Source organism: Sylvia atricapilla, chromosome 2, assembly GCF_009819655.1.
Source record: "Sylvia atricapilla isolate bSylAtr1 chromosome 2, bSylAtr1.pri, whole genome shotgun sequence".
Lineage (NCBI taxonomy): Eukaryota > Metazoa > Chordata > Aves > Passeriformes > Sylviidae > Sylvia > Sylvia atricapilla.
Genome location: NC_089141.1, coordinates 17,025,093 through 17,050,321, shown reverse-complemented (window position 1 = coordinate 17,050,321; position 25,229 = coordinate 17,025,093). Strand labels below are relative to the sequence as shown.

Genomic DNA, 25,229 nt, shown 5'->3' with positions numbered 1-25,229 from the left:
TTTTTTTTTTTTGAATGCACCAAAAAGGTTTCTTGTGATAAGACCTTGTTTGTTTTTTGCCCTTGAGAGTAAAATGCTATGCATCATCTAATCCTCAGAGTATTTTAGAGAGAGAAAATTAGATTTTTTTTTTCTAGTTATTTGCTTTTAAACTAAGGAATTTCATAACATCAAGCTCTTGAAAAAATATTGACAAGCTAGAAAAGGAATGGTACAAAAACTGTATGAATAGCACCAATATCAATGTGAGAAAGGTGTGTACCATTTTTTAAATAATATTAATTAAAAACCTGAAATAAAAATGGTGCAGCATAACTGACAATATAAATGGGAATGTTACTTTAAACAGAATCTGAACTGCTATTTTTATTGCTATCTATTCTAGATGAAAAAGGAATTGTATCAAGAGTAAGGGTATTTAGCTTAAACCTAGAGGAGTTTGGTTCTCTTTGGCATTTTACATTTTCATATTTTTTTTCTGTTCACTTTCTTATGCTTCTTACATCTGAGCACTGGTTACAGGGTGACTTTTTTGACCATCATCTGAAAAGTGGCCTTGGGACAGCATGTGCTCTCCAAACTCGCTCACTTCAGTTGCCTCCTCTTGATAAGCAACCTTGAAGTGCTCACTTGGTACAGACTGCAGCTTTAGGAGAGGTAGTTTGAAGTCATCCTTTTTAATATGCTTGCCTAGGATAGGTGACAAATGTGCTGCCAGTTCTAGCAGGGCTTTAATTCCATGGCAGCCTGACAGAAAACAATTATGTTCACTTTAAAGTAGAAAACAAGGGTGTGATCTGAAATCTCGCCTACAGTTTCTCAGACACTTAGTGATAGACCACCTACAACTTTGTTGCATAATACCCCATATGCAACTCCACTCACAGCCTGGGTTGGGCAGTGGGAAGAATCCAAACTTCTATGTTAGGCATCATAAATCACTTTGACAGTCTCTTCTGCAAGGTCTAGAGGTGCAAACTGTTAATATTTATTCATTTAGAGTTGATTAAAGCAAGCTTCATTTCCACACTTGCTCAAAACACATTAGACTGACTGGGAGAAAAACAATTAAAGAGAGAGACTGTCTCATGATTTAGAAGTAGATCACAAACAGACCTGTCTTATCCCACATCTCTTAATTAAATTAAATATGTCCAAATATTAGGAATCTGTTGTGAGGGTTGGTTGTACATCCTCCTTGAAAGTGTAGGAAATAAGGCACTATACATGTGTGTATGTTGTTTACATGCATGAATAAGATTGCTGCTGCTGACAATCTATATGTGGTGGTGCATTCATGTCCACACTTTGACCTCTCAAGGCAGAAACCTTCATAGTCTGCAGCATCCTCAGAACTGCTTGAGAACCAGCAGTTGCTGCAGCTGTGGTCATGAAGTGAAATCCAGGTGGGATTTTCCAGGATTGTGGAGAGAATAATCTTAATCAAGGTATCTGACATGAATGGCACTTTTTCTCTCAAAGTAATGCTGATGTTTTCTTAGTTTGTACCCACATCTGCTGGGTATTGGCAATGACTGTGTTACCAGTGAAGACTTACCAAGGCATTCTGACATAGTACATCAGTTACAAGGTGTTGGTTTTTTTTTTTTTAAGGATGGGACTGCTATTTTATTTTTTTTATCATTGTGCTTAGTAGCATCATTTAACCATGGGATACTGTTGTTGGAACTTCTGTTAGTGTCTCAAGCTTTGTTCCCAGGGCTCCGTCCATTGCCTTGCTACTGTATGATTTGTACAGCTCACAGCTCAGACTTGTGACACCTCCACTATCAGTGTGTGAGTGCATGCAGCACCTCTGCTGATATAATACTTGATGTGATGTGAGGGTTTATTAAAGAATATGAACAAGGTTGCAAAATACATCTTTACATTATTAGAGTTACAAAGTTCTGTTTCTGTTTGTATGACAGCCTTCATTTTTGCTTTATTGTTGTTTTATTTATTGTTGTTTTGAAGAACACAGAAACAGGCCTCTATATATTATAATTTTATATAACTCTGCACTATATATTATAACTGTACTATGTACTATAACTTTCAGCACAGGTTTTTATAGGAATTTTTCTTTTCAGTTGTTAAAAAATGTAATTTATTACAGAAATTATGACAAACTCATATCATTATGAAAAGCTTTTTTCACACCTGGATTTCTGACTCAACAGGACATGACTGTTATTCTCTCCTGTTGTAGTTGTTTGTTATTTTTCTCTCCACAGCTATAAGAGTCAGAATTTCTTTACAATAAATTATAATTAAATATTTACATATGAAATTGATTAGTTTTTACTTAGCCGTCTTTTACGGAAAAAAATAGCAAAGACTAAATTATATTTTGTTTTCATTCTCCTGACCTTAAGTTCCAATAAGTTTAAAATCAACAGTTCTACCTCACTTTTAGATTTTATAGTTTTCTTAATTCAGAATGTAAGCACCATAATAAAAGCTCTGTCTTAAAAATGCATCTTAAATTTCTTAGGAGTTGTGCATAACACAAATGCACAACTTCTGCGTGTACAAAACACAGTTTTGTACATAAGAATCTGTTTTGATTAAACATCAGATGTTGTCCAAAATTAAGGTTTGAGTAAAAGACAGACTATTTTTGCATGATAGGATAAAACTATGCTAAGTTGTTTTGTTTTAAATTTGATAATATATAGAAACATTTTTATATCTGTATATGCAAATTTTTCTATCTATGTATGCATAAACATTTCTTTGCATGTGATTCATTGTTTAAGCAATTGCACATGGCCATCTTACACTTCCTTTGCTATGGTTAATTTTGATTTACACCAAATGCTTTGAATATCTTCTGTTTATATACAATAGAGGTGCTTTAAACTGTCACATCTTACAGTGACTTTAAAAGCTTCTTAAAGCTTGGTTCAATATATGAACAATTTGTTAATCATTAGTGCTTCAGAAGAGCCTTCACATTGTAAGGTACGTAAAATGCCTTTTTGAGATGATTTTGCTCAGACTTCTGTTTCTAGTGCTCCATGCTGAAAGACAAAATGCAAAGCTGAAAGGAAATTTAAAAAATATTTTCAGATTTTCAAGTAAATATTAAGTTGATTTATAGATAAAAGTAAAGTCCAGCATTCAGGTTTCCATTATAATTTACCTTTCTGAGAGAAAGTAGACTTTTGGGGGGAGTTTCCCTCTATTGCACCATCTTTAATAAGTTAATGTAATAATATATAGTTTTCATGATGAACTTGGCCTCTGCCATGTCACAGAGCAAAGTTGATTTCTGAGTTTCTCAGTGTCACTAATGAAATGCTTATTGCAGAAGGTCACTCATTTCCTGGATGCCAGGTGTCTGCAGAAAAGATCTGCCTGATAAAAACTAAATCTGTGCAAGAACTTTGTGTTCTAGGAGAAGGAAGAAAGGGCAAGCATGTCCATTCAAGCAGGGGTAAATATGATGTGGATGTTAAAGCTTTTGTCTTTTCTCCCTGCTGCTCACTGTGTTTCATGCAATTTTGATGCTGATAATTTATCAGTATTTGTTTTGAGTTACTTATTTCTGAGTCCCCTAATGCTGAAAAGAAGCAGCAGTAGCCTCTTACCGCACCCAGCTGTGTTTTACTTCTACTTTCTGCAGTCTTTTCTGAGCTCACTAGTCTGGAAAGGGCTGAGAGAAAAACGGAACTATTTTCTCCAAAGCCATCCTACCAAAGAGGAAAAAAAAAATTTCCTGATTATACTTAGTATGTTGGCTTTTAAAGAGGTAGAGAAAGGTGATCCAAATCAAGTAATTTAGCAACATCAGGCTCTAGTGAGCTGGTCTAGGGGCATGCAGAGGGGTCTGGTAATGACAAGCCTGCCTTTGGTGGCACGCTGCTCTTTCTCAGGCTGGTTTCTCTGGGCTACGCAGAGCCAAACAGAATTAAACCCCACGTGTTACTCAGTAAGGAATTGGTGGTTTGAGATGTGACTGTGCAGGTGACATTTTGTATTTGTAAAGTCTGAATAAGGAATCCTTAGGCATGTATTCCAATTTGAATTTTAATGCGTGCAGTTGAGGTAATTTGAAATGAGTTCATCTCAGTAGTTATCATTAATTCCCCAAATAAATGTAGCTTAAGCTGAGATAACACTTTATGATGACATTGGAATAAAAAAAAAAAACATCTTTATGTGTTCAAGAGCTTATTTTCACAAGTTGTTATTAGCTTAGAATCTTCTCCTTGTCCTAATTTTTTGAGGCCATCAATCTCACATACACAGGAATTTGCTAGAATAAGAATTTGAACAACATTGTAGTTAAATTTACTTTGATTTTCAAGAGACAGGGTGTTTTCTATTTTTCCTGAGGAGTGGTAAAGTCTGCAGAGTAAAGCATATTAGCATGAGAACATCTTTTATAAATTTTGACCTGTTCTTTCTCAGGTGTCTTTTGAGATCTTCAATATGAAATTCCATAGAATTGTAGAATGTTTTGGGTTGGAAGGGAAACAACCAAAAGATCATCTTAAATGTTATCTAGTCCCAACCATCCTAGGACACTTTCCACTAGACCAGGTTGGTCAGAGCCCCATCCAGCCTGGCCTGGGACAATTCCAGGGATGGAGAAGCCACAGCTTCTCTGGGCAACTTCTCCATTGTCTCACCACTTACACAGGAAAAGATTTCTTAGTAGTGTCTGATCTAAACACTGGTGGAATTTAAAGTGGAGTAAATTAGAAAGGGAGTTTATCAACGCAACAAAATTATTTTTGTCAGAAAATAAAATGAATTTGTTGGAGGAGGATTGTTTTGGAGGTTTTGTTAGATTTTTTTTTCTTTTCCAAATAGTACGGGTACCTTTTGAGGAGGCCTTGTTGAATATAAACCACTACTTCTGTCTTAATCTGCTGCATAAAAGTGCAGGGCAGAAGGAGTCACAGGACAAGTGACTAATGTCTCAAGGAGAACTGGATTATTCACAAAGCCAAAATTACTAGTGCAGTCTTTTTACAGCCAGAAGCTTAAAACTTTTACTCTCTTGGGATAAGTATTCAGATGTTTTATGAAATTCAGAGCAAGTCCTGCAAGCAAGGTATTTTCATAGAATATCTTCTCAAGAGGGATTTTTTGAGAGATTATTTAAAAGCAATCTAGTAATACACTCACTCTTGATTTAAGAGTCAATCAGTAGACTATGAAACAATCCTCCCTATTTCTTTTTTCTTTTTAATCCAGCTAACTGTTAATACGAAATACTGCAGGAAAGCCTGGATCATCTGGGTGGTTGTATTACAGGTCAGCTCTTCTTACAGCTTAAGCTCACAACCTTTATCTTCATAATGGGGCAATGTATGGTTTTATTTCAAAATATAAATGGGGGGAAAAAAGCTATCTGTTGGAAAACATTACCCTCTGTTAACATACACTGTTGGATTGGCAGCATTCTTTTCCACTATGTATCTTGAGCTCCTAAAAGCAAACAAATAACTTGGTTCAAACTGAGCTGCTCTTGTTTGTTTGTTTGCATGATTGGTTATATATTGTAGTTCCTAATGGCTGCCACCATTTGAGCAAGTCATGAATTGTGCATAATATTGCTGGAAGGGAAAAGTGCAGAAGTCTGAACATGGTTGGACTTCCACATTTTTTTATCTAAGCTAACGCAGTCCAAGTGCTAGTTATTTATAGACACCAAAATACCATGTGAATGTATATTCTGTTTTCTATGTCTTCACTTGTGTTACTATACTTTTTTCCTCCTTGTGTACTGTTTAGCTATACCTAAAGAGCTTTTATGTATTTTTCATGAATATGTGAATAGTTAATTCTTTAAAACTCTATATTTTTCAATACATTTTGTTTAGCCAGGAGAAAAGGAGGCTTAGAGGTGACCTTATCACTCTATAACTATCTGAGAGGAGGTTGTAGCCAGGTGGAAGTTGGTCTCTTCTACCACGTAACAAGCGATAGGATAAGAAGAAATGCTGTCAAATTTTGTCAAGTGAAAATTTGGATTGAGTATTAAGAAATTTCTTTACTGAAAGGGTGGTCAGATACTAGAACAGACTGCCAAGGGAAGTGCTAGAGTCACCATCCCTAGAGGTGTTTATAAGATGTTGAGGATGTGGTTTAGTGGCGGACTTTGCAGACAACCTAATGATTCTATGACTGTTCAAAGCCCACAGGCTGATTAGCATGCCAGACTATTGACATATTAATTTCAATAGATGTTAAGAAAACTTCCCTTATTTTTTCAAATTTCATCAGTATGTGAAATGTATTGTTCTGTTTGGAAGGAGGAGAAAAAAAAAAAAAAAGAAAACAGAAAGAAAAATCAATGTTGTACTAAGCTTATTACAGTTCTGTCTGTAATCTAAGAAACACAGTAAGCTATTTATTAATATCCTGCTTTCCTACTTGGATTGGAAAGGTGTGTCCTAATTCAATATGAACCAGGGAGTATCTTCATTTAAAATAGTTTTCATTTTGCAGATTCAGCCTAGACATAGTTGAAGTTTTCAGATAAATTGTCAAAGTCTCTTTTTGTATTTACTAGTAGCTTTTATATTTGTAAGCCAGAAAGACTGTTTTTTAATGGAAGGCTATTGCTTGCTTTGTACACTGCACATAAGAATACAGAACTAAATCCATTGCTCTCCTCTGCAAACTGAAATACAGGAAGAGGCTTGTAGAAATTAATAAAATTTCTCTTAATAAAGGTGCTGTGTACAGGTTATATTCTCTCAGTAACTTTTGATTTATGGGGTTTTTTTTCATTTCCCAGTTCATAAAGGGGTGATATTATCCACGTCTGAGACACTGTGAGGCTGGGCTCAGGGGCATGAGAAGTTTTTACCAGGCTCCTGTTGGAGCCCTGTCTCTTTTCTTCCCTCCTGCTGTTACCATGACGTATCAGGCTTTCAAAGGATGTGTTGTTTTCTGACAATAAAATGTTCCCATTAAGATCTAAATAAGAAAACAAATATTGAAATAAGCTACCACCATAATGTGGCTGTGTAAAGGAATGAAATGGAACAAAACAAAATGAGTAATGACATTGGCAAATATTTTTTGCAGATAAAGGTGTAATTTTATGTGTTTCAGAGGATTCTTCTCCCCTTTTTTATAGATGATCCATGAAAAGTATTTATCACTTGAACAAGTTTATTTTTTTTAAAGAAAAAACCTACAAAGGAACAAAAAAACATTACTGAGGAATTTCGTATGTCCAATTCAAAATGTCTTTGTGCAAGTAATCTCTAATGGTTTCTTGTCTGGGTTTTGTGTTTTGCTTTTGTCATTTTGAATTTCCATACAGCATTGCTGGAGGGGGAGAGGAGAAATCATATTAGTGTTTGTATATATTTGGCTTTCCTCAAACAGTTGTAACAACACTTTTCAGACATGGAAGCAGGTTTGGGGTTTTTTTTTCTGAGATCAAAGTTTACTTTTTCCCTTGACAGAGTAGTTTTGTCTTAAAGGCACAAAAAGCATTATGTGCAGTATATTTTCATCTTGGCTCCTAAAAAAGCTGTATCTCTTCTTTGTGTGCAGTGCAATGACAGCATGAAGTGTAGTACTTTAAATGCATTCATATTTCAGTGAATTGAAACACATTCTTTTTGGAAATACTTTTTTTTAAATGAATGCGTGCATACAGAATTAATTCCAGCAGTTATGTGAAACTTTGGGGTAGGGAAAGGCGCAATTCATATGAGCGTATGTTTTTAGTAAAAAGTTGATCCAGGAAAAAATTACAAGTGGGTAGCTAAATGAGATCTCTTTTACTACTTTGTACACTAGTTAAGAGGTATTTATTTCAAAACTGAGAAACAAATTTTTATTGCCATTTAAACAGCCATCTTTAATGTCATCTGGGAATAATTTCTGCTCTGATTCTCATTTATCAGTATAAATTTATTTTCTGTCCATCAACTTGGTGTCACAAGAAAAATCTGAATTTTTTTTGGCTAGTTATGTTTTGAAAGGCTCACAGCTTTGTTATGCCTTCAGCTGATTCACGTCTTGGCACTAATTTGAATATGTTTTGAGCATAAGATGAATACTGTCATATTTGCCTCTGTGTATATAGCAAATTGTTGGATTTCAAAGCCAGACGAGTTTTCTGTCCTCTACAAAGAAAGAGGCAGGAGATAATGGAAGGAACAGAGGGGATGGCTAATGGTGAACCTCTTTTTCTTAGAAGTTAAATCTCAAAGATTCACAGTTCTAGACCACTCTTTTACAAGTATTTACTTCTTTCCTAACCTCTTTTAAAGTTATTAAAAAAATTATGCTTGAAGACAGATAACTAATGTGACTTCATGATACTTTCTTTTCTCATGGGAATTACTCTGGGCAAAAGTTAGCATTTTTGTCTATAAAGACATTTGTTCAGAGTGATCCAGTTGCCACCAGAACACACCATCCAAAATTCAGCTTTTCCTCCCACCGGCACCACAGGGACATTCAGGAAAACCAGAGGATCACTTTCCAGTGAAATGCCCCATACCAGAGCTCTTAATGTATGGGTTGATGTGTGCCTGGAGTTATTTATGTAATGTGTCCCTCATCAGTAAATGGAGTGTGTTAGTGGGCCCTGGATTTCCCAGCTATTTGAAAAATTTTCTGTACTAAACCCTGAAAAGTGGAAGAGCAAATCAAAAATTGGCAGAAGCTCTGCCTGATGATACTCTGAGTACCTCTTAAAATCTCTTTATTAAATGACCTGCCCTTAGGGAGCAAATGTCCATAATCTTTTCTCTAGTCTCTCTGGCTGAGGTGAGAATGATTACCTGAAGGAAGGGGAGTGGAATCATGCCCCTAAATCAGGGCGTATTGTGGCCCTACTGATGTCTCTTCAGGCTGATTTTAAGGCATGTCCTCTTCAGAGGTACAAGGGAAGGAAAATGTGAAGGTAACTAAACATGCAGAAAGGGCTTTTATGGCCACAACTGCTTTTTGAAAGGCTGTGATAACATTCAATTACAGTCTAGTTTCTCTCTGTATTACATTTTAAATTTCAACAAACAACTGTTTTCTCAGCATCATGAGATTTCTTCTTTCCTGTCTCCTTACATAACAAAACCAACAATGACAAAAAACAACAACGAAAAGAAACAACGACAAAACAAAAAATTATGAAAACCTTCCTGCATAACTGTGCTCAGTTTCTGTAGGTTTTGGTGACTATTTTATAATTCGCCTGCTGCTTGCAGCAAAGGCGCCATCAGTACTAGTTCCTTAAAGTTGTGTCTTTATCTGACCAATGATTTTGCTTCAGCTTTCAAAACCTGCTGGTTTTGTTTTTTGTTGTTTTTTTTTTATGTTTTTCGTTTTGGTGTGTGTCGGTTTTTTTGTTGTTGTTGTGTTTGCTTCTTTGTTTGGTGTTTTTTGTTGTTGTTGTTGTTGGTGGTTTTGGGTTTTTTTTCTTTATATTTCACACACACACTTTTTCCCATTTCTCAGTTGTGTTGACACTGGTTAATGTACAGTTGAGTCAAGACTATCTTTCCATTGTGAATCCAGCCCATTTGGCCATCTGGATATTTGTAAAGGTCTGCCGCAGCCTGCACTGTAGTCAGTCTCCACATGCCCACCCATACTGGAAGACCAGCAATTAATCTGGTATAACTAATTGTAGATTAGTATTAGAAGGTGATGCTCTTCAGAAGCTGGTTCTTAATTACAGCCTTTCTTTATCCTCTTCTGGTGTTCTAAACAGCTGTAAAAGGATTTTAACAATATTAGGAGCATTATATTGCTATTATACTTTAATTTTCCTTTTTTGTTCTTATACTCAGAGATGTGACCTAAGATGGCTCAAGGATCAGGTTTAACATGCTTAAAAAACACATTTTATGACACTTCCATTCTTATAAGATGTGCATGCATAATGTCCACATAAAGCAGTTGCAAGTCTATGCTACATATTAACATCTGATGCAGTGAGCATTCCAAGACTAAGTGTTTTTATGGAAGCAGCACATCTCAATGATTCTAAATGAATTCTAATTTTTTATGTTCTTCAAGTGCAGTCTGATGGATGCATTATATCTTGCAAAAAGTTCAGAATATCTATTTGAAAACTGTATGAGATTTGGTCCCTAGTCTAGTCAGAGGGAGAGAGAAGACCAGGGCAATTACTGCCTTGAACAGGTCAGAATTACATCAGCACAGGTTTCTCTCATTCGTACGCCCCTTCTGTGCACCTTCATTAGTAGATCTCATTTACAGACAAGGCATTTCCATTTATACCATGCGTTTTCTGTTCAAGAACAATTGACTTCAATATACAGACCAATAGTCAAAAGTAGTTTAGTTGATTATCAGGCAGATGAGTCTCTTCTTAAAACCTGCCCTTTTTTTAACATGACAAAATACCAGAGACCCTAACTCCTGATCTCTAACTGTTCTTTCTGAAAAGAGCCCTAAACTTGAAAATTTCTCTACTCATTTCCACAAAGAAACAATCCAAAACAACAAACAAACAAAACCCCCACCAACAATGCAAATAATCTTTCCTTAAGACATCCTCTGTGATTGAATCTAATGAGAAGAGGTGTTGCAAAAGATTATGCTGTCACCATAAGAACATTATGTTAGGATTTTTGAAATATGCTAAAACAAATAAACATGACTTAGAAAAATTGCTTTCAAGTTTATATCAACATAACTATTTACCATTCACTGAGGAAACTGCTTTTGAAATGCAGAGAAAATGCAGCAGTTTTGTTCTCTGGAATATCAGTGTATTTCAAAGCTAATTTTCTTCCCAGATAAGGAATCAATTTATTGTGAGAGGAAAAGCCAGGAAATTATTTCCACTTGAAAGAGTTTAAACTGGTTATGATACTTGACTAATCTATTTATTTAGTACTAAGCAAAAGACAAATGAATCATAATATAAATGTACTCTTTTAATTTGGCATAGGGTTAATGAGAATTTGTAACTCTTGAGGCTTCCTCTTTTCTCCTCAGTTTGCTCAAAATATTCACACTTTCACAAGGAGGTTTTTGGCAGACTTGTAATTTCCTATCTTAAGTAGTCAGTTAATTTTTACTCCAGGTAATATTATTCTTCTCTAACCATTCTTCTTGAATGGGCAGCCCCATGTTTTACTTTGAGTTATTTGCTAAAAGTTCCTTCCAAAACCCATCAATCATACTGTGTTGGTTTGAGTGGAAATGCCAAGAAGCAATGTACTGTGTTGTGTTCCATATGAGGGTTGGTGGTTTTGGTATGTCTTAAAATTAGATCTAGGAAACACCAAACCAACATTTGTATTGGCTGCTGTTGGTGGCTATCATCACTCTTCCCCAAGATATTACCTTGGGAGTTTGCAGATATGATATCTTGGGAGTCTTGCAGATTTACTCTTACAGCTGATATTGAGTATTGATTTCACAAAAGGGTTTAGTATGAGCATTTGAAAGTAGCAGGATAGGATTGCTTGTATTTGTTGCCCACACTCAGAGTTCTTTCTCTACACATTCCATTCTTTTTGTGAATCTCCTCATGAGGAGAAAAACGGATTTAGCTGACATGTCTTCTCTTGCAACTATTTTAGACTATTAACGAAGTGACTCTTGAAATGTGGATTTTGTATTTATATTTTCATCCCAGCATGTTCCAGTTTTACAGATGGCTCATATTTCATTCATCCCTCAGCAGTAGCCCTCAAGCCAAAGGAGTAGTTGGCCAATCTTTTCCAGTGTCAGTCCCTGGCATTTATTTTCATCTGTTGTGTAAAGAAACCCAAACTAACACTGAAAATCCCCCACAAAACTAAACTGCAAACAAAATAAACCTAAAACCCTAACCTGATATGACCTTGAATCCACAATGCAGGATTATTTAGCATCAGTCTCATACATTCTTTTGCTGCAAGGTAGAAGTACAATAAAAATTTGAATGTCTTCCTGCTAAGTAGTGAAATTGAAGTAATTGTACAAAGAAAATGCACTGCTGAACTGTAAGAAGGCTGGATTTCACCAGGGCTGTACTTTTTTATCAGCTCACTAAAATGAGTCTGTTTCTTGAAACAAATGTGAGGATGCTCTGTAAGAGAAAGCTGACTTTAAAGTGCTTGCTGTTTTTCTTGTTTTGGAAGACGTTTTTTATTATGAGACTTTGTAATTCTCCTTAATGATGGCTTTGGGTTTATCAACCAAGCACTACACAATTTATACTGGAGTGGTGTTGTCAAACTCTGTAATAATTGGACAATTGGAAACTACATCTGTATGTTCCCAATCTTTATTTTCTGAAGGGTATTTAATTGGAAGATATAATTATGGTTAAAAACTTCTTTGATACATGTTGCTATGATGTTTAATTGCTGAATTGGGAACCTGAAAGGATTTCAATGTAAAAAGTTTCCTATCTAATATGCTGTGTGGCTAATTTCAGAATAATTTTATTACTTTTTCACTTTTCAGTGTGGTAAAATTCTCTGCTAACACTCAAGATTTTTTGCATGAAAATTCTATTAGTTGATATCAAAATTCATACTCCTTTCTTTCTATACACTTTTATTTTGAGAGTAGGATATTGAATTTTACTTTCCATGATGGTTTCTGGGTATTCTTTTTGTTTTGTCCAAGGACAAAACTAATTCTTAAGCAAATATCCTTATATATCTAAAGTATGGCTTCAGTTGGGCGTTAGTTCCAGCTGAGATTTCAGCTGTTGTATAGAATTGTGCATAGAAACAAATACACCAATTGATTTGGGTTTTTTTTTAATAGTATGTTTATTTATATTTACCTATATGCAAGTTCATAGCAGGAGACATTACAGTAACAGCTTGCTTTGAAATAGTGCCAAATCCTACAAGCAAAATGTGGATCGTACCTTCCAAATTTACAAATCACTAATGTGACGTTCAGAAAACAACTCCATTTCCTTATCTGAATTGAAGCATAACTGTTATGAGAGCTTAGAAATACCATTGATTGTTTTTCTGTATCAGAAGAGTCTTTACATTGGCAGCCACAGCCTTGAGAATGAGCGTATCAAGGGTCTTTGCACTCCTTAAGAACTGTACGACAGTGCCCAGGCTGTTTGGAGTTTTCCATTTCTTTGAGGAAAAAGCAGTATGATGCTGTGCCTTTTCAAAGACTTTTACAGTAATTACAAAATTTTGGCTTTGATAATACCTTAATAAGTGCCCAGGTTCACTGGACACAATGGCAGACGAGAGATATTTAGGATTGTGAGGATTTTGAGAAGGTTCTTTCTAAAACAAATGTTTTTAGGAAGTTTATAAATACATTCTCAGCATGGCAGGGTTGAACCAGCCTCAGGTGGAGGGCAGGAGGCAGCTGGCAGAAAGAGGCTTTCATCTCAAAGCAGTGATATGTGAGTCTAGGAAGAATCCTGGTAATGTACTCCTTTGAGGACATTGGGTAAGTACAGGTTTAGAGGTGTAACCAGAAGTATGCTCTGATGGCTGATTTGTACTGTTTCAAAAACAAAACAGGGCCTCTCACAATGCACCTTCTATTTATATTACTGACATCTATTTTAGAATGCCTTCTACCCCCCCAACTTTGTTTGAAGTTTATTCCAAATGTTAATTTCAAATTTTCTTATTTTGTGCTGTTAACAAATGCATAGTTATTTAAGTAATTAGATTTGTTCCTGTAACAAGAACAGGATAATACTAAACTCTTTTTTTTTCTTTTTTTTTCCTTTTTTTTTAAATTTACTTTGACTTTCCTATGCATCAAACATCATGTAACTGAGCTTTTTCTTCTGTTTACCTTTCCTTTCCTAATTTGTTATATGCTCTTTCAAAATTAGACTATGAAATTCTTACTGACACCAGCAAGTAAACTGCTATTTGTTGGATATTTCAGGGCAAAGGTATTGAGGCCTTTCTTGGACCTCTTCCTTTGTAAACCCATTAACAGGTCAGCTGCCATACCAGTTAATAATTAGCATTGCACCAGACTTAAAGATCTAGCTAGGACTTCTCTGCATCTTCTGTTTAAAAAAAAAAATCTTGATATAGGTTTGGTTTTTTTGTTTGATTTGAGGGGTTTTGTCTATTTTGTTGTGAGTTTTTTTTAACTTTTGCAATGCGTTCTTCAATACTTCTCTTCTTAAATATTTTAGTGAGCTCTTGGAAGTGGTTGACTAAATAATGTATACTGTGCCCTGTTCACGTAGAGCCTGGTGGAAATGGCACAGTATCAAAGTCAGTCTCTTGTTTTTATCAGGATGCAGCTAATAGGAAATAGCAAAATGGGAAATGTTACAGTGTAAAAGCACCACAGAGAGTTTAATTGCTACTTGATTCTTTTAAATACTGGATGAGGGGTGTTGAATAAATTGTAAGTCAGAAATTTATTATTCTACACTGGGGAAGGAGGCTGAAATGTAAACTTTCAGGCCTGACAGTTTCTAAGAGTAGATAGATAAAATAAATTATCCTCTCAACATCCCTTCCAGCCTAGGTAACTCCTTGTGATACTCTTTTTTTTTTTTCTTGTCTGTTAGTGTGAGCTGCAGAAACTCTTGCTCTGCTCAGTAAACATTCAAGCAAAAGCTTTCATCTGCTCTTAGGAACTGAATACTGTTTTCAGTGAGGCCACTGATATTTTATTGAATACTCCTTTGATAGAACACTACAAATAAGTAAATGCAAGAATAATTTATTCCAGATAATGTTTTTGGGATTTTTTTTTTTTTTTTTGCTGTGTAAATACAGTTCTGCTAAATACCGTCATGTGGGCATAACCATCCTATGACCTACTTCTCTTGAAAAATAAAGTGGATCATAGTAAGCAATGCTATGGCCTGTTTCCTATGCCTGTGTCTAGTTGTCCTCTGCGTAAGAAATCTTTTCAGAAAATAGAGATGTAAAGAGTTTATGCTTCTGAGGAGAATTCTTTATTTCTTGAGTGGGGTTTTTTTTGTTGTTGTTTTTTTCTGTAATTTATCTGTCAAAAGAGAGATCTAGGTTTAAAATATGAGAACTGAGCAATGCCACTGAGTATGGTTGGAATTTTTGTTGGAACAATTGGAATGTTATCTCCTTCAAGAACCTGGAAGTGTTTAATCAGTGTTATAAAATTGTGTGGTACAGTAGGTGCCAACTTTTAAACATCAGTTAGAAATGAGTGAAGACAGAGCAACCCTTGATGGGAAGTGGGAATGGGAGAGAAACAACAGGAACTGTATCCCTGTAAACAGTGTACTGTGTCCCTTTGTGATTTAGGGCAAGCATTTTAAGGATTCAATCCTTCCCCATGTCTTGGATACACTGGAGGCATCCTTGTGTTTCCTCGTGACTTTATCATCTCAGAGGAGAATAATTCTTTGGTCCTTTAATAAAGGGAATGTTAAATGTTCCCTCCCTTCTCTCCTAGGAGACATGGAAGATCCAAGCTGCAAAACAAATATGGTGTTCAACCTGATTTTTATCTTTCATAACTGAGGAGGAGGCAATACGTGGTATTTTCAGAAAATGAGGGAAAACCACATTTTTTCACAGAACTGTCATTACCAATTGCTCTCTGTGCCATTATCTCACACTAGAGATTTCCTCTAGCCTGTGTTTTATGCAGAAGTTAAAATATAATTGTTTGCCTGAATTGATTTTGTTAGTCTTTTTCTGACCCAATATGTTGTTAAATATCAGTGCTAGAAAACTTAAAAATATATTAAGGTCTTCATGTCTTCTAACCCAGGTGTTTCACGAGTCCATTAGAAATTTCACTTTAATTTTATTTTTGCATGGATTTCAAGACTGTAGGAATGCTTGCAGTGAGGCTCATTCGCTCACTTAGAGGCACTATAGTGTTTATTGTTTGGGTTTGGTAGTTATGAATGTTAAGAAGAATATTTGGTACAAACATAGAGTATCAGACTTACTTAACACCCAAGAGCTTTACAGATAGGGAAAATGAGGATTCGTTGTTTGAAGTGTTTATTGTTTGAAATAATGACAAATACCATATGCTATCTAGATCTGATTCACATGGATTCTGTTTGTAGCCTGCAGAGTGTTGCACTGTCATCATTGTTCACAAAGGTAGTGAAGTCAATTTCAAAGCAGTTACAACTCCTGGATGACTTTATTATCTGGTTTCTGTAAATTAGTGTAACTCCACATACTTTGATAGATGTACTTTAAGGTGGAACTGTTGGAATTTTGTTCCAGTGTGTCCAATCTCCAGCTCATCAACTTTAAATAGGATTTTTTTGTAGTGTAGATCATTTAAAACCTTGTTTAGCCTTATACACCTAATTAAACTTTTTACCTTTGCTGTATAAAATAAACTACTTTTTTTAACTGATTTTAAAGTATTTAGTGTCATACTTATTTCAAAATGCAAACAATTCCTAATAACCTCTCTTGAAACTGCCTGCTCCCTCTTTTAAATATCCCTTCAGTTCTGCTTAGGTTTATTCTTTGAGAGAGAATTGCTGCTAAAGATGTCTAAAGAAGAGAGATCAAGAAAACTTTAATGACTTGTGCAGCTCAACTTTAAAAGAAGCCTAAGCAGACCTAACTTCTTTGTGGTGGAAATGCATTTCTAGCCTCATAAACAAGGGTGACATAAATTTTAATTATGGTAGTAGAAAGTTTATTTGTTGGAATTGCGAGCTTGAAATCCTGTACAAAATAAAGTTGTCCAGTGTGCACAATATGCAGGAAATTACAAACTTCAGTTAATTCCTAGATAAAATTAGCATGCATTACACTTCAAGGATTTGTCTTTATTTTGTTTCTTTAATCAAAACTTCAGTTAATTTCAGCTTTGTTCTCTGCCTCCCCCACATTAGTTCCATTGTCTTGATTTGCATCATTTGTGGCATCTGGTTTCTTATCAATCTGTAGTTTAGACCTTTACATCAAACAGTAAATTAATTAGAGGAAAAGAAATCCCAGTTGTACTTCTTGATAATTGTGGAAGCCTCTAAGCATAGAAGTGAATGCTGCTGATTCTTGTCAGAGATGAGAAGTGTAACGTGGGGAAGGAGGCAGATGATGTTTCACATTTAGTGAGCCAATAGTTATCTCCAGAAGTAAATGTTGGTCACTTACCTGTGCTTTCCTTTCCTAGTCCCTCCTGTCATTTGTTAGGAAGTTAAACTAGGAAAAAATAACAATTTAAAAAAGTAGTATTATGTGTGGGTTTTTTTATAGGGTGCATGGTCTTAATGCATCACAAGATGCAGATGCATCCTGAAAGTTACTTTCTTTTCCCTATACCGCAGTTTAAAAACATAACCAAAACTACTTGAATTCATTCTGTTGCAATTTATGAACTATTTTTCTTCCCATAAAGTGAAAGTGACCCTTTTATAGTCAAGCAACTAGTGCAAAAGGCTCAGGAGCATATTCACCAGAAGTTGCTCACACACACAGACTGTCAGAGTATGTACAGAGTTTAGACCTTGGCTTGTGTTTTTGGCAGCAGAAAGTATCTTAGTGTTTTGTCAAATTGTTGCACTGTGCTAAATTCCCTTTTTCTCTTAATAGCCATTAGTAATAATTAGGAAATTAAGACTGCTTTACGTATTTTGCTGCACTTACATTATTCCTTAGAAAAAGCCAAGATAACAAAGCAGCACTGGAACCACACTAGTTACTGTGGTGGGGAAACAGGCAAAGCCAAGTGGAGGTGAGGGAGTCGTTATGCATTATAAACCTGAAGGAAGTCTGCTCTACTTACAGCAAAATAATCTACAGAAATGATAGGCTAGTTCAGTCTAATTTATTTGCTATCTTCTATTGCTTATTTCCCCCATTTTTGTTTTTTTCTTGAACAAATAGGTATGATTTCCTTGCCCATCAATTCAAGATATGTGTAATTTCTGACTTTCTGATGGTTTTTGCTGTCTTTAGCTGAGCTCTCTCTTGTAGTTCATCTCTTCAATAGTGTGCAGATTACGAAAGAAGGTAATACCTTGCATAGCTCTTCAGAGAATATTTAATTTGCTTAGATACAGTGTCTGTTTTGTAGCAATATCTTTCCTCATTTCCCAAACCATATTGTTAGCACAGTTTAAGACCACGGTCCAGCATTATTCCAAGGTCATTTTGAAAGTCCTGCTGTGATTCTGATTCTTGTATATTTGTCTCCAGTTTTGAGCTGAATATGAAATTCAGTAGTTTATCTTTTGAATAGAAAATTTAATTTACAACTTGTCAGTTTGTTTGCAAAGCAGATACCACTCTGAAGGATTCTCCTAAATATACATGAGGCTTTTCTCTTCTGTCCTCTGTTCATTTCTTTGTTCCCGTGAAGCAGGGAATTGCAGGAATCATTACACAAATCCAAGTTCATAGTTACCCCTGCTGCCTGTATCCTCCAGGCCTTCTTGGCAATGCAGGCTGGCTGGGACAGCAGATAGATGGTGGTGGATGCACATGCAGGATATCCAGCCAGGAATCTCTTGCCTTCTCTTGGCACCCCTGCCCTTTGTCAGCCCACAAAGCTCCAGTCCTTTGACAAAAACTGAGTAACAGTTTGTTGGAAATGTGAGGATCCTTTTACTTTTGTTCTTTTGTTTGTTTGTTTTCATAGAAAACCTCTTAAATATCAGCATATTACTTTCTATACATATTTCCAGGTACATATTTTTGTTTCTGTTTTATGGTGAAGTGGGTGTTCTGTAATCTCTGAAATGTTTGTCGTGAATCAACTGTCCAACTGTCGTGGGCTTTGAAATGAGGTTTTAACTTGGAAGGTACTTGATACCCTTTAATCCTGTGTCAAATGAATAGTCTAAAATGACAGCGTCTGCAGGACAGCAGGTTCTAGGATGGGTTATTGTCCTGGGGTGACTATGATGCCTCTGTATCCCTAGTCGTCTGTTCTGTGTGTGCTGTAGGTTGTGTTCTGTACCTCTAACGGTGGTTTTGGGGGTGGGACTGTTTGGGTTTGCTCCCCAGAGGAATCCCCTTCAGAGGTTTCCTCCCAAATTTGACCTAAACCAGGACAGTTATATTTGTTAAGTGTATTTGGAGTTATCTAAAACTGTAATAATGGCAATATATAAACCAAGGAAACTTTGGGTACATTAAAGTCACTCAAAATATTGAGTCCCAAATGAGGTCTTACGTTGAATCTTAAGCTTTGACAGCTGAGATTGGCTTTGGAGATCCTACATAAGAGAAGCTAAACTTTTTCTTGACTACATGTCAACCTTTTTCCTTCTTTTAGGATGTGATCCAAGTTTGAATAAACTTATTCTTTGTCTTCAGGAGAAGTCTACTCAGTAGTTTTTTTGGGCTAGAGAATCTGAGTGAGACTGGCAGACTTGTGAAGATACTGCTATAGAAAACCGAATTGAAATTACACACGCAAGAATTTCTGGGAAATTTTTAAGCATGGATTGATAACATGGAGTTCATGATCTGTCACTTTATACTTCCCCTGGAGTCCATGGACATTTTGCTCTTGTAGTTTTCATGGACACACAACCCTGCTAACACAAATGGAAGTTCTGAGAGACGTATTAATAAATGAGAGACATAATAATAAAATGGCTGCTTTATATATAGAAGCGGATTCTTTGGAATTTAAAACATGTAGAAAGGAAATACACATTAATATATTTTGCTTTTGCAGGTTTAGTGTAGTCTTAGCATGTGATTTCACAGATCCTTAATATTTTAAAATGCAGGTAATGAATTTGGACATCCAGAATGGCTTGACTTCCCCAGAATAGGGAATAATGAGAGCTACCACTATGCCAGAAGACAGTTTAATCTCACTGAGGATGATCTTCTTCGCTATAAATTCCTAAATGCCTTTGATAGAGATATGAATAAATTGGAGGAAAGATTTGGCTGGCTTGCATCTCCCCAGGTAAGCTCTATATAGAAAATGGTAATTTTTAGTCACCAGTTGGGTGTATGTGTAGAGTAACAACATTTCCAAATTTGCATGCTGAAATTTCAAACTTTATTATGCTCTGTGTAATGTCTCACTATACATTTCAAGTTGTCAAAACATGGCACTGAAATAACTTCCACAGATAATAACCTGAAACAGTCTCCTTTTTGCTTCATAACAAGGTCTTTTCCTATTATTTTCCCTATTTTTATTTAGTAACTGTGGATTGGATAAAGCAGACTATAAAATTGTCCATAATCTAATCCAAGGATTGCTTTGAAAATCAATAAGCTGTTCTGACATTGCACTTTATAAAAATAATTACACCGTTTCTGAGGAAAAACTTTCAGCAGAATCTATTGTAAGTTATAGTCTCCTAGTCCTCAGCCTGCTGCCTCTGTGTTTGCTTTTGTTATACTGGTATCACACTGTACTTTTTATGAAAGAAGATCAATTGTTATAATTTCTCAGTGTTTAATTATTTCATACTAGTCCACTTTAAAGAGTAATCCACTTCAAAGAATATTTTTAATTGATGTCTAGTTATTTATTAATGGCTTTAGCAAATAAACAAAGGTGTAGTGTGCAGCCATTTTTTGTGGCTTATTGAGGCTGTTTCTCACATAGATTTCTAAAAAACAAAAAAACAGATTGAGTGCTTCATTTTCTGAATTAATAAATGTGATGCAGATCCCCATAACAAATAGGCTGAAGATTTCATTTGACAAAAGGAATCCATTTTTTACTGGAGGAAAGTGTGATAAAAACCATGCTACCAATCTTTGAGCAAGAATTTTTCAAGTGCTCTCTGCTGAACAGACTTCTGCCTCTGTAATTTTACTTTGACTTGTTAAAAGTAAGCTCCAGTTTAGTAATCAAAAACTTTATATGACATTTCATAGATAAAATTTCAGTTTGCATGTTAATGCCTTTACTTCTGTTGCTTGAATATTTACCTGTATGACTTGAAATGAGGTACAGAAACAGTGGGTTTTTTCTTGGTTTTGTTAATTCAGTTAGAAATTAAATATTTTTAAACTATTGATTTTTTTTCTTTTCCTCCTAGGCCTATGTGAGTGAAAAGCATGAAGCCAATAAGGTCATAGCATTTGAGAGAGCAGGTCTTATTTTTATTTTTAACTTCCATCCATACCAAAGTTATGTGGACTACAGAGTGGGTATTGAAACTCCAGGAAAATATCCTTTTCTTTACTGTTCTGTTTGTGAGGAAAAGTTTTAGAAATTGATAGCTGGTTTTGTGTCTTTTTTTCCTAATATGAATTCAACCTATATTAAAAAGGTAAGAAATAACTTATTTGTCACCAATATAATATCGCTTTATTTCGTTGTGTACAGCAAAAAATAATTATGAATTTGTCTTCTTCATAAGAGATCATTTTATAGAAAGCAAAAATTAAAAAGAAAAAAAAGCAATTTAAATATTTGTGAAGCTGTTTTTTGGAATTCTGTTAAGTAATGAAAAAGTAAGTAACTCCCACTTTTAAACACATGACAGAAAGCCACCACAGTGGGATGATGTTGCATGGAGTCACACAAGAAAGTGCATTAGTGGAGACCTCCATCAAGAAATTTCAGTCGTGGAATTTCCTGTCCTGAGGATCCCAGAGCTGCACACAGTGCTCTGTGGAAGAGGGAGCTCACCAGAACTCATCTTTTCTCTCTGGTGACCAGTCACAGAACCTGAGGGGATGGTATGAAGCTCTGTCAGGTTTAAGTTGGATATTCGGATAAGGCTCTTTACCCAGAGGGTGGTTGGGTGACAGAACAGGCTCCCCAGGGCAGTGGAGACAGCAGCAAACATGACAGAAATCAGGAGCATTTGTACAGTGCTTTCAGGCACATATGATTCTTGGGGCTGTCCTGTGCTGGACCAGGATCTGGACTTGGATCCTCATGACTCTCTTCCAACTCAGGAAATTCTATGATTTGAAGCCAGAGTTGTCCATAAGCAAATTAGTTAGATTTGACTTGAGGAATCACAAATATTGTCATCAAAATGCTGCAAAAGCATACCTTTTTCTTTTCTTTCCTTTTTTTTTTGTTTTTAAATCCCCACATTAATTCAGGCTCTCTGACATTTACAACATGCACCTAGAGCTTCTAATGAGCAAGTAAGGTCACTTAAATGAGCCACTGGTGTGTGATGGTTGAAGGCAAAGGCGCCGCTTTGAAGTGCAGTTGTGTAACTGTCCCTGCCTGGTAGAATTCTGGCACATTGAGACAAAGGACTTAATTTAGGATCAGTCAAATGCTAAATTCCATTAAGGTGGTTGATACTTAAGGTTAATCGGTGTGAATAAGAAATACAGCATACTAATGTGGGAATGCCTCTTTGATCTGCCTGGCAGAAGATGGAGGTTTGCAGCACCGTGAGGCTGTGCAAGTATCAGAGTGACATATCCTACTGCTCAGTTTTTGAGTCATTGTTTGAAGGGAAAAGAAAAACATTTCTGTCCTTATGCTGGAATTTTGCTTCATAAATTATGCTCTTTCAGAAGCCTTTTCATGAGAAAGGCAGCTTGAACTAACAAATTATTTCTGCCTAATTTGCTTCAGTTTTAAGGTAGATGAACAATCAACATCTGGGTTAGCTGCCTCTAGTTTTACTGATTGTAGATAAAACTTTGAATGCTAATGGGGAGATCATTCATAAGTTTCCAATTTTATGTTTTTAATACTGCCTAGGCCTTTCTGCTTGGATTCCAAGGCCAGTCTGCAGTGAGAATTCAATATGGAAACCTTTCCTCTATTCTAAAGGAACAGGACAGGAAGGATGGAGAAAGAACAGGCTTAAAGATTTCAGAAATTACTCCTTTTCCTTCCTTGAGATTCCACATTTGATTTTGTAAATAAATTTTAATCTCTATTGGAAGTCTAATGAAAATTTAACTATATGTATATATTCCCCCCTTTTTTAAAACAAGGCTTGTTATCTTGGCTCAAAAGTAAATCTGCATTTTATGTTTGTAATCCCCAACCAACATGAGTTGACATATTTGTAAATTTACATGTGGTTTAAACAAACACCATATTTGACAGAAACAAAAAGGGATAGTACCCCCTCGCTCTCAGTACTTGTGCACGTGTTGAGTGCTGAACTGGCTTCAACTGCCATTGAAATATCCTGAGCTGAATTTTATCAGGCCAGGGCATTTAACTTCATTACAAAATTTAGCCAAAAAACCCTCCATAGGCTTTTTGTCACTTCTGTTGTCACTTCTAAGTTGAATCCTTAGTCTTGATAATGAGCAGTGTGTAGAGAGGAGCAAAAGTGGTATCCTTCATCTTGAAATTAGTTATGTTAGTTTTTTCAGTGAAATTCCAGAATTATTAAAAGCAAAATGGCCTAACCACTTAAGACTCTATCACCCCCACAAGCACTACTTAGTTTCTTTTATCTGCAGTAAGTGCTGGAACAAAATACAATTTATCCTATTTCATGATTTGCATTTACTTTGCAAATGTGCCACTAAACATGCAGAAGATGAAATTTAAAAAATTGTGTTAAAATATGTATTTCAAACCATTATAAAAGCATAGAAATTCAGTAATTAATGTGGTAAATAATGTGTCAGGTTTTCCATTTTCAGCTCTATCTGTTCAAGGATTCATTGCTTTTGCTGCTCTCCTTCTTTTTACTGGGTGTGAAATTTAGTTGGAGCTCCAAACAGAAGTCAGGCTTTTTTTTTTTTCCACTGAAAATACAGACAAGTATTTCCAACACTGTTACAGAAAGAAAACAAACCTCACTGCATTAAGAAAGCCAAAAAACTTCTATTATATACTTCATTAAAATGCACATCTGTTGTTTAATGTTTTTTTGTGAAAGTAATCTTAAGAAAACTAGATGCTTGCAAAATTCCGAAATGTGAAAACTGATTTTTTTTTTTTTATGTGAGGCTTTAAGTTGGAAGGTAAATGCACACATTTACCAAACTAGTTATTTTTCCCTCATCTGTGAAGATCCTAAGTTCTTTTGTAACCCCATTACTCAGGATCTGGTTAACAGTATTTACACAAAATATGCTATATATGTGTGAAGACATGATGATATTATTTTCAGCAGTGCTCTCTGGCAATACAGAAATAATTTTATGAATTGCTTTTAAAACAGCATAGCCATAACAATGGCATTTGCTGTAAATAGTTTTGAGGGTGTCATTAAACATTCCAGGGCTTTCTACAACACTGATAACTTACTCAATTTAATGTACAGTGCAGATCACCAAAGCAAGGTGTGAAATGCTGGATGGAGGCATTCTGCTGCCATTTTAATAAAGTATGTGGTGGAATAATAGCAGACATTGCTGCTGCTGAAAAGACACTGAAGAGAGGTTCATTTGTGTTTATAGAAGAAAGGAGGGGAGAGATGTGTGTTGTGTGCACAAGAAAACCTTTTGAGAACTAAATCTGGCCAATTATAATTTTCCAATTTTTAATTTTTTATTTTTTTATTTTAATGAAGAAAGATAATAAATGTGAAGATTTTGCTGGAGAAGGTGGTGATCTTTGGGCACCTGCCCTGTAGAGCTCAGCAACCAATTTGGCAGTTTTGGACATTTTCTCATTTTGATGCAAACACTTGTGGGCAAGGGATTAGTTACCATTTGTGATTTGGGAGTTAATTGACATCTTTGTTTTCCTTGTGTTCATTTACTTTTCTTCATTGCAATCTTCTAGACTGAAGCGTCTCAGAGTAAAATTGTGGTTACTCCTGTGTGATGTCATGCTTCAGCCTTCCTTGTCACCATAGGATTCATTCAGTCAGGCAGGGCGCTGGGAAATTCCCTACCTCATCTGATGGAGTTGTGTAAACAACTGGAAATTGTTTGGAAACAGTTCTGTTTATACCACAATCCTTCAGGTTTTGAGCAGACCTGTTTTCAAAAGGTTGAGCAAACACAGAAGCCTAAGAACAGTTTAAGAACCACTGACTTTTTTGAGAGAGTGTTATTTCACTCATCTCTAATCCTATTAAATACAAGCTCTAGGAAAGTCACATTCTTCCACAGTTTAGAATAGAGGGAGTAAGTTGTGGATTTTAGAGCATTGTTATTTCCCTCTCTTTCTTGGGTGATGGAGAGTGGAGACTGCTTTTTGTTGTAACTTCAGGAGGGAAAAAGATGATTTAATTATACTCAATAAAAAAAATACACAAGGTACTGAAATAATAAAAAAATTAAAATATTTTATTTGTGGTTGTCCCACATGAGAAGAAATTGACTTTCAAATATGAGTTAGCTCCTTGTTTTCCCATTTATTTCCTTATGTTTTCTGACTTTATTGTTTCAACTTTATTTCATCTTTTATTTTTTGCTAAATCTCTTCAAATCCTTTTAAGTATCTAGAGGTATTCCAACTCATTGCTTGCT

The 25,229-nt window shown here is 35.6% G+C and overlaps 1 protein-coding gene across 1 annotated transcript in view; it reads left to right on the top strand.

Annotated features, from left to right (window-relative positions):
• The window catches only part of GBE1 (1,4-alpha-glucan branching enzyme 1), a 137,868-nt gene that overhangs the window by 99,898 nt on the left and 12,741 nt on the right, over nucleotides 1-25,229 (top strand). Inside the window, 2 exon segments of the mRNA XM_066338342.1 lie at nucleotides 19,625-19,809; nucleotides 20,903-21,033. Coding sequence (XP_066194439.1) covers nucleotides 19,625-19,809; nucleotides 20,903-21,033 — 316 coding nt within the window.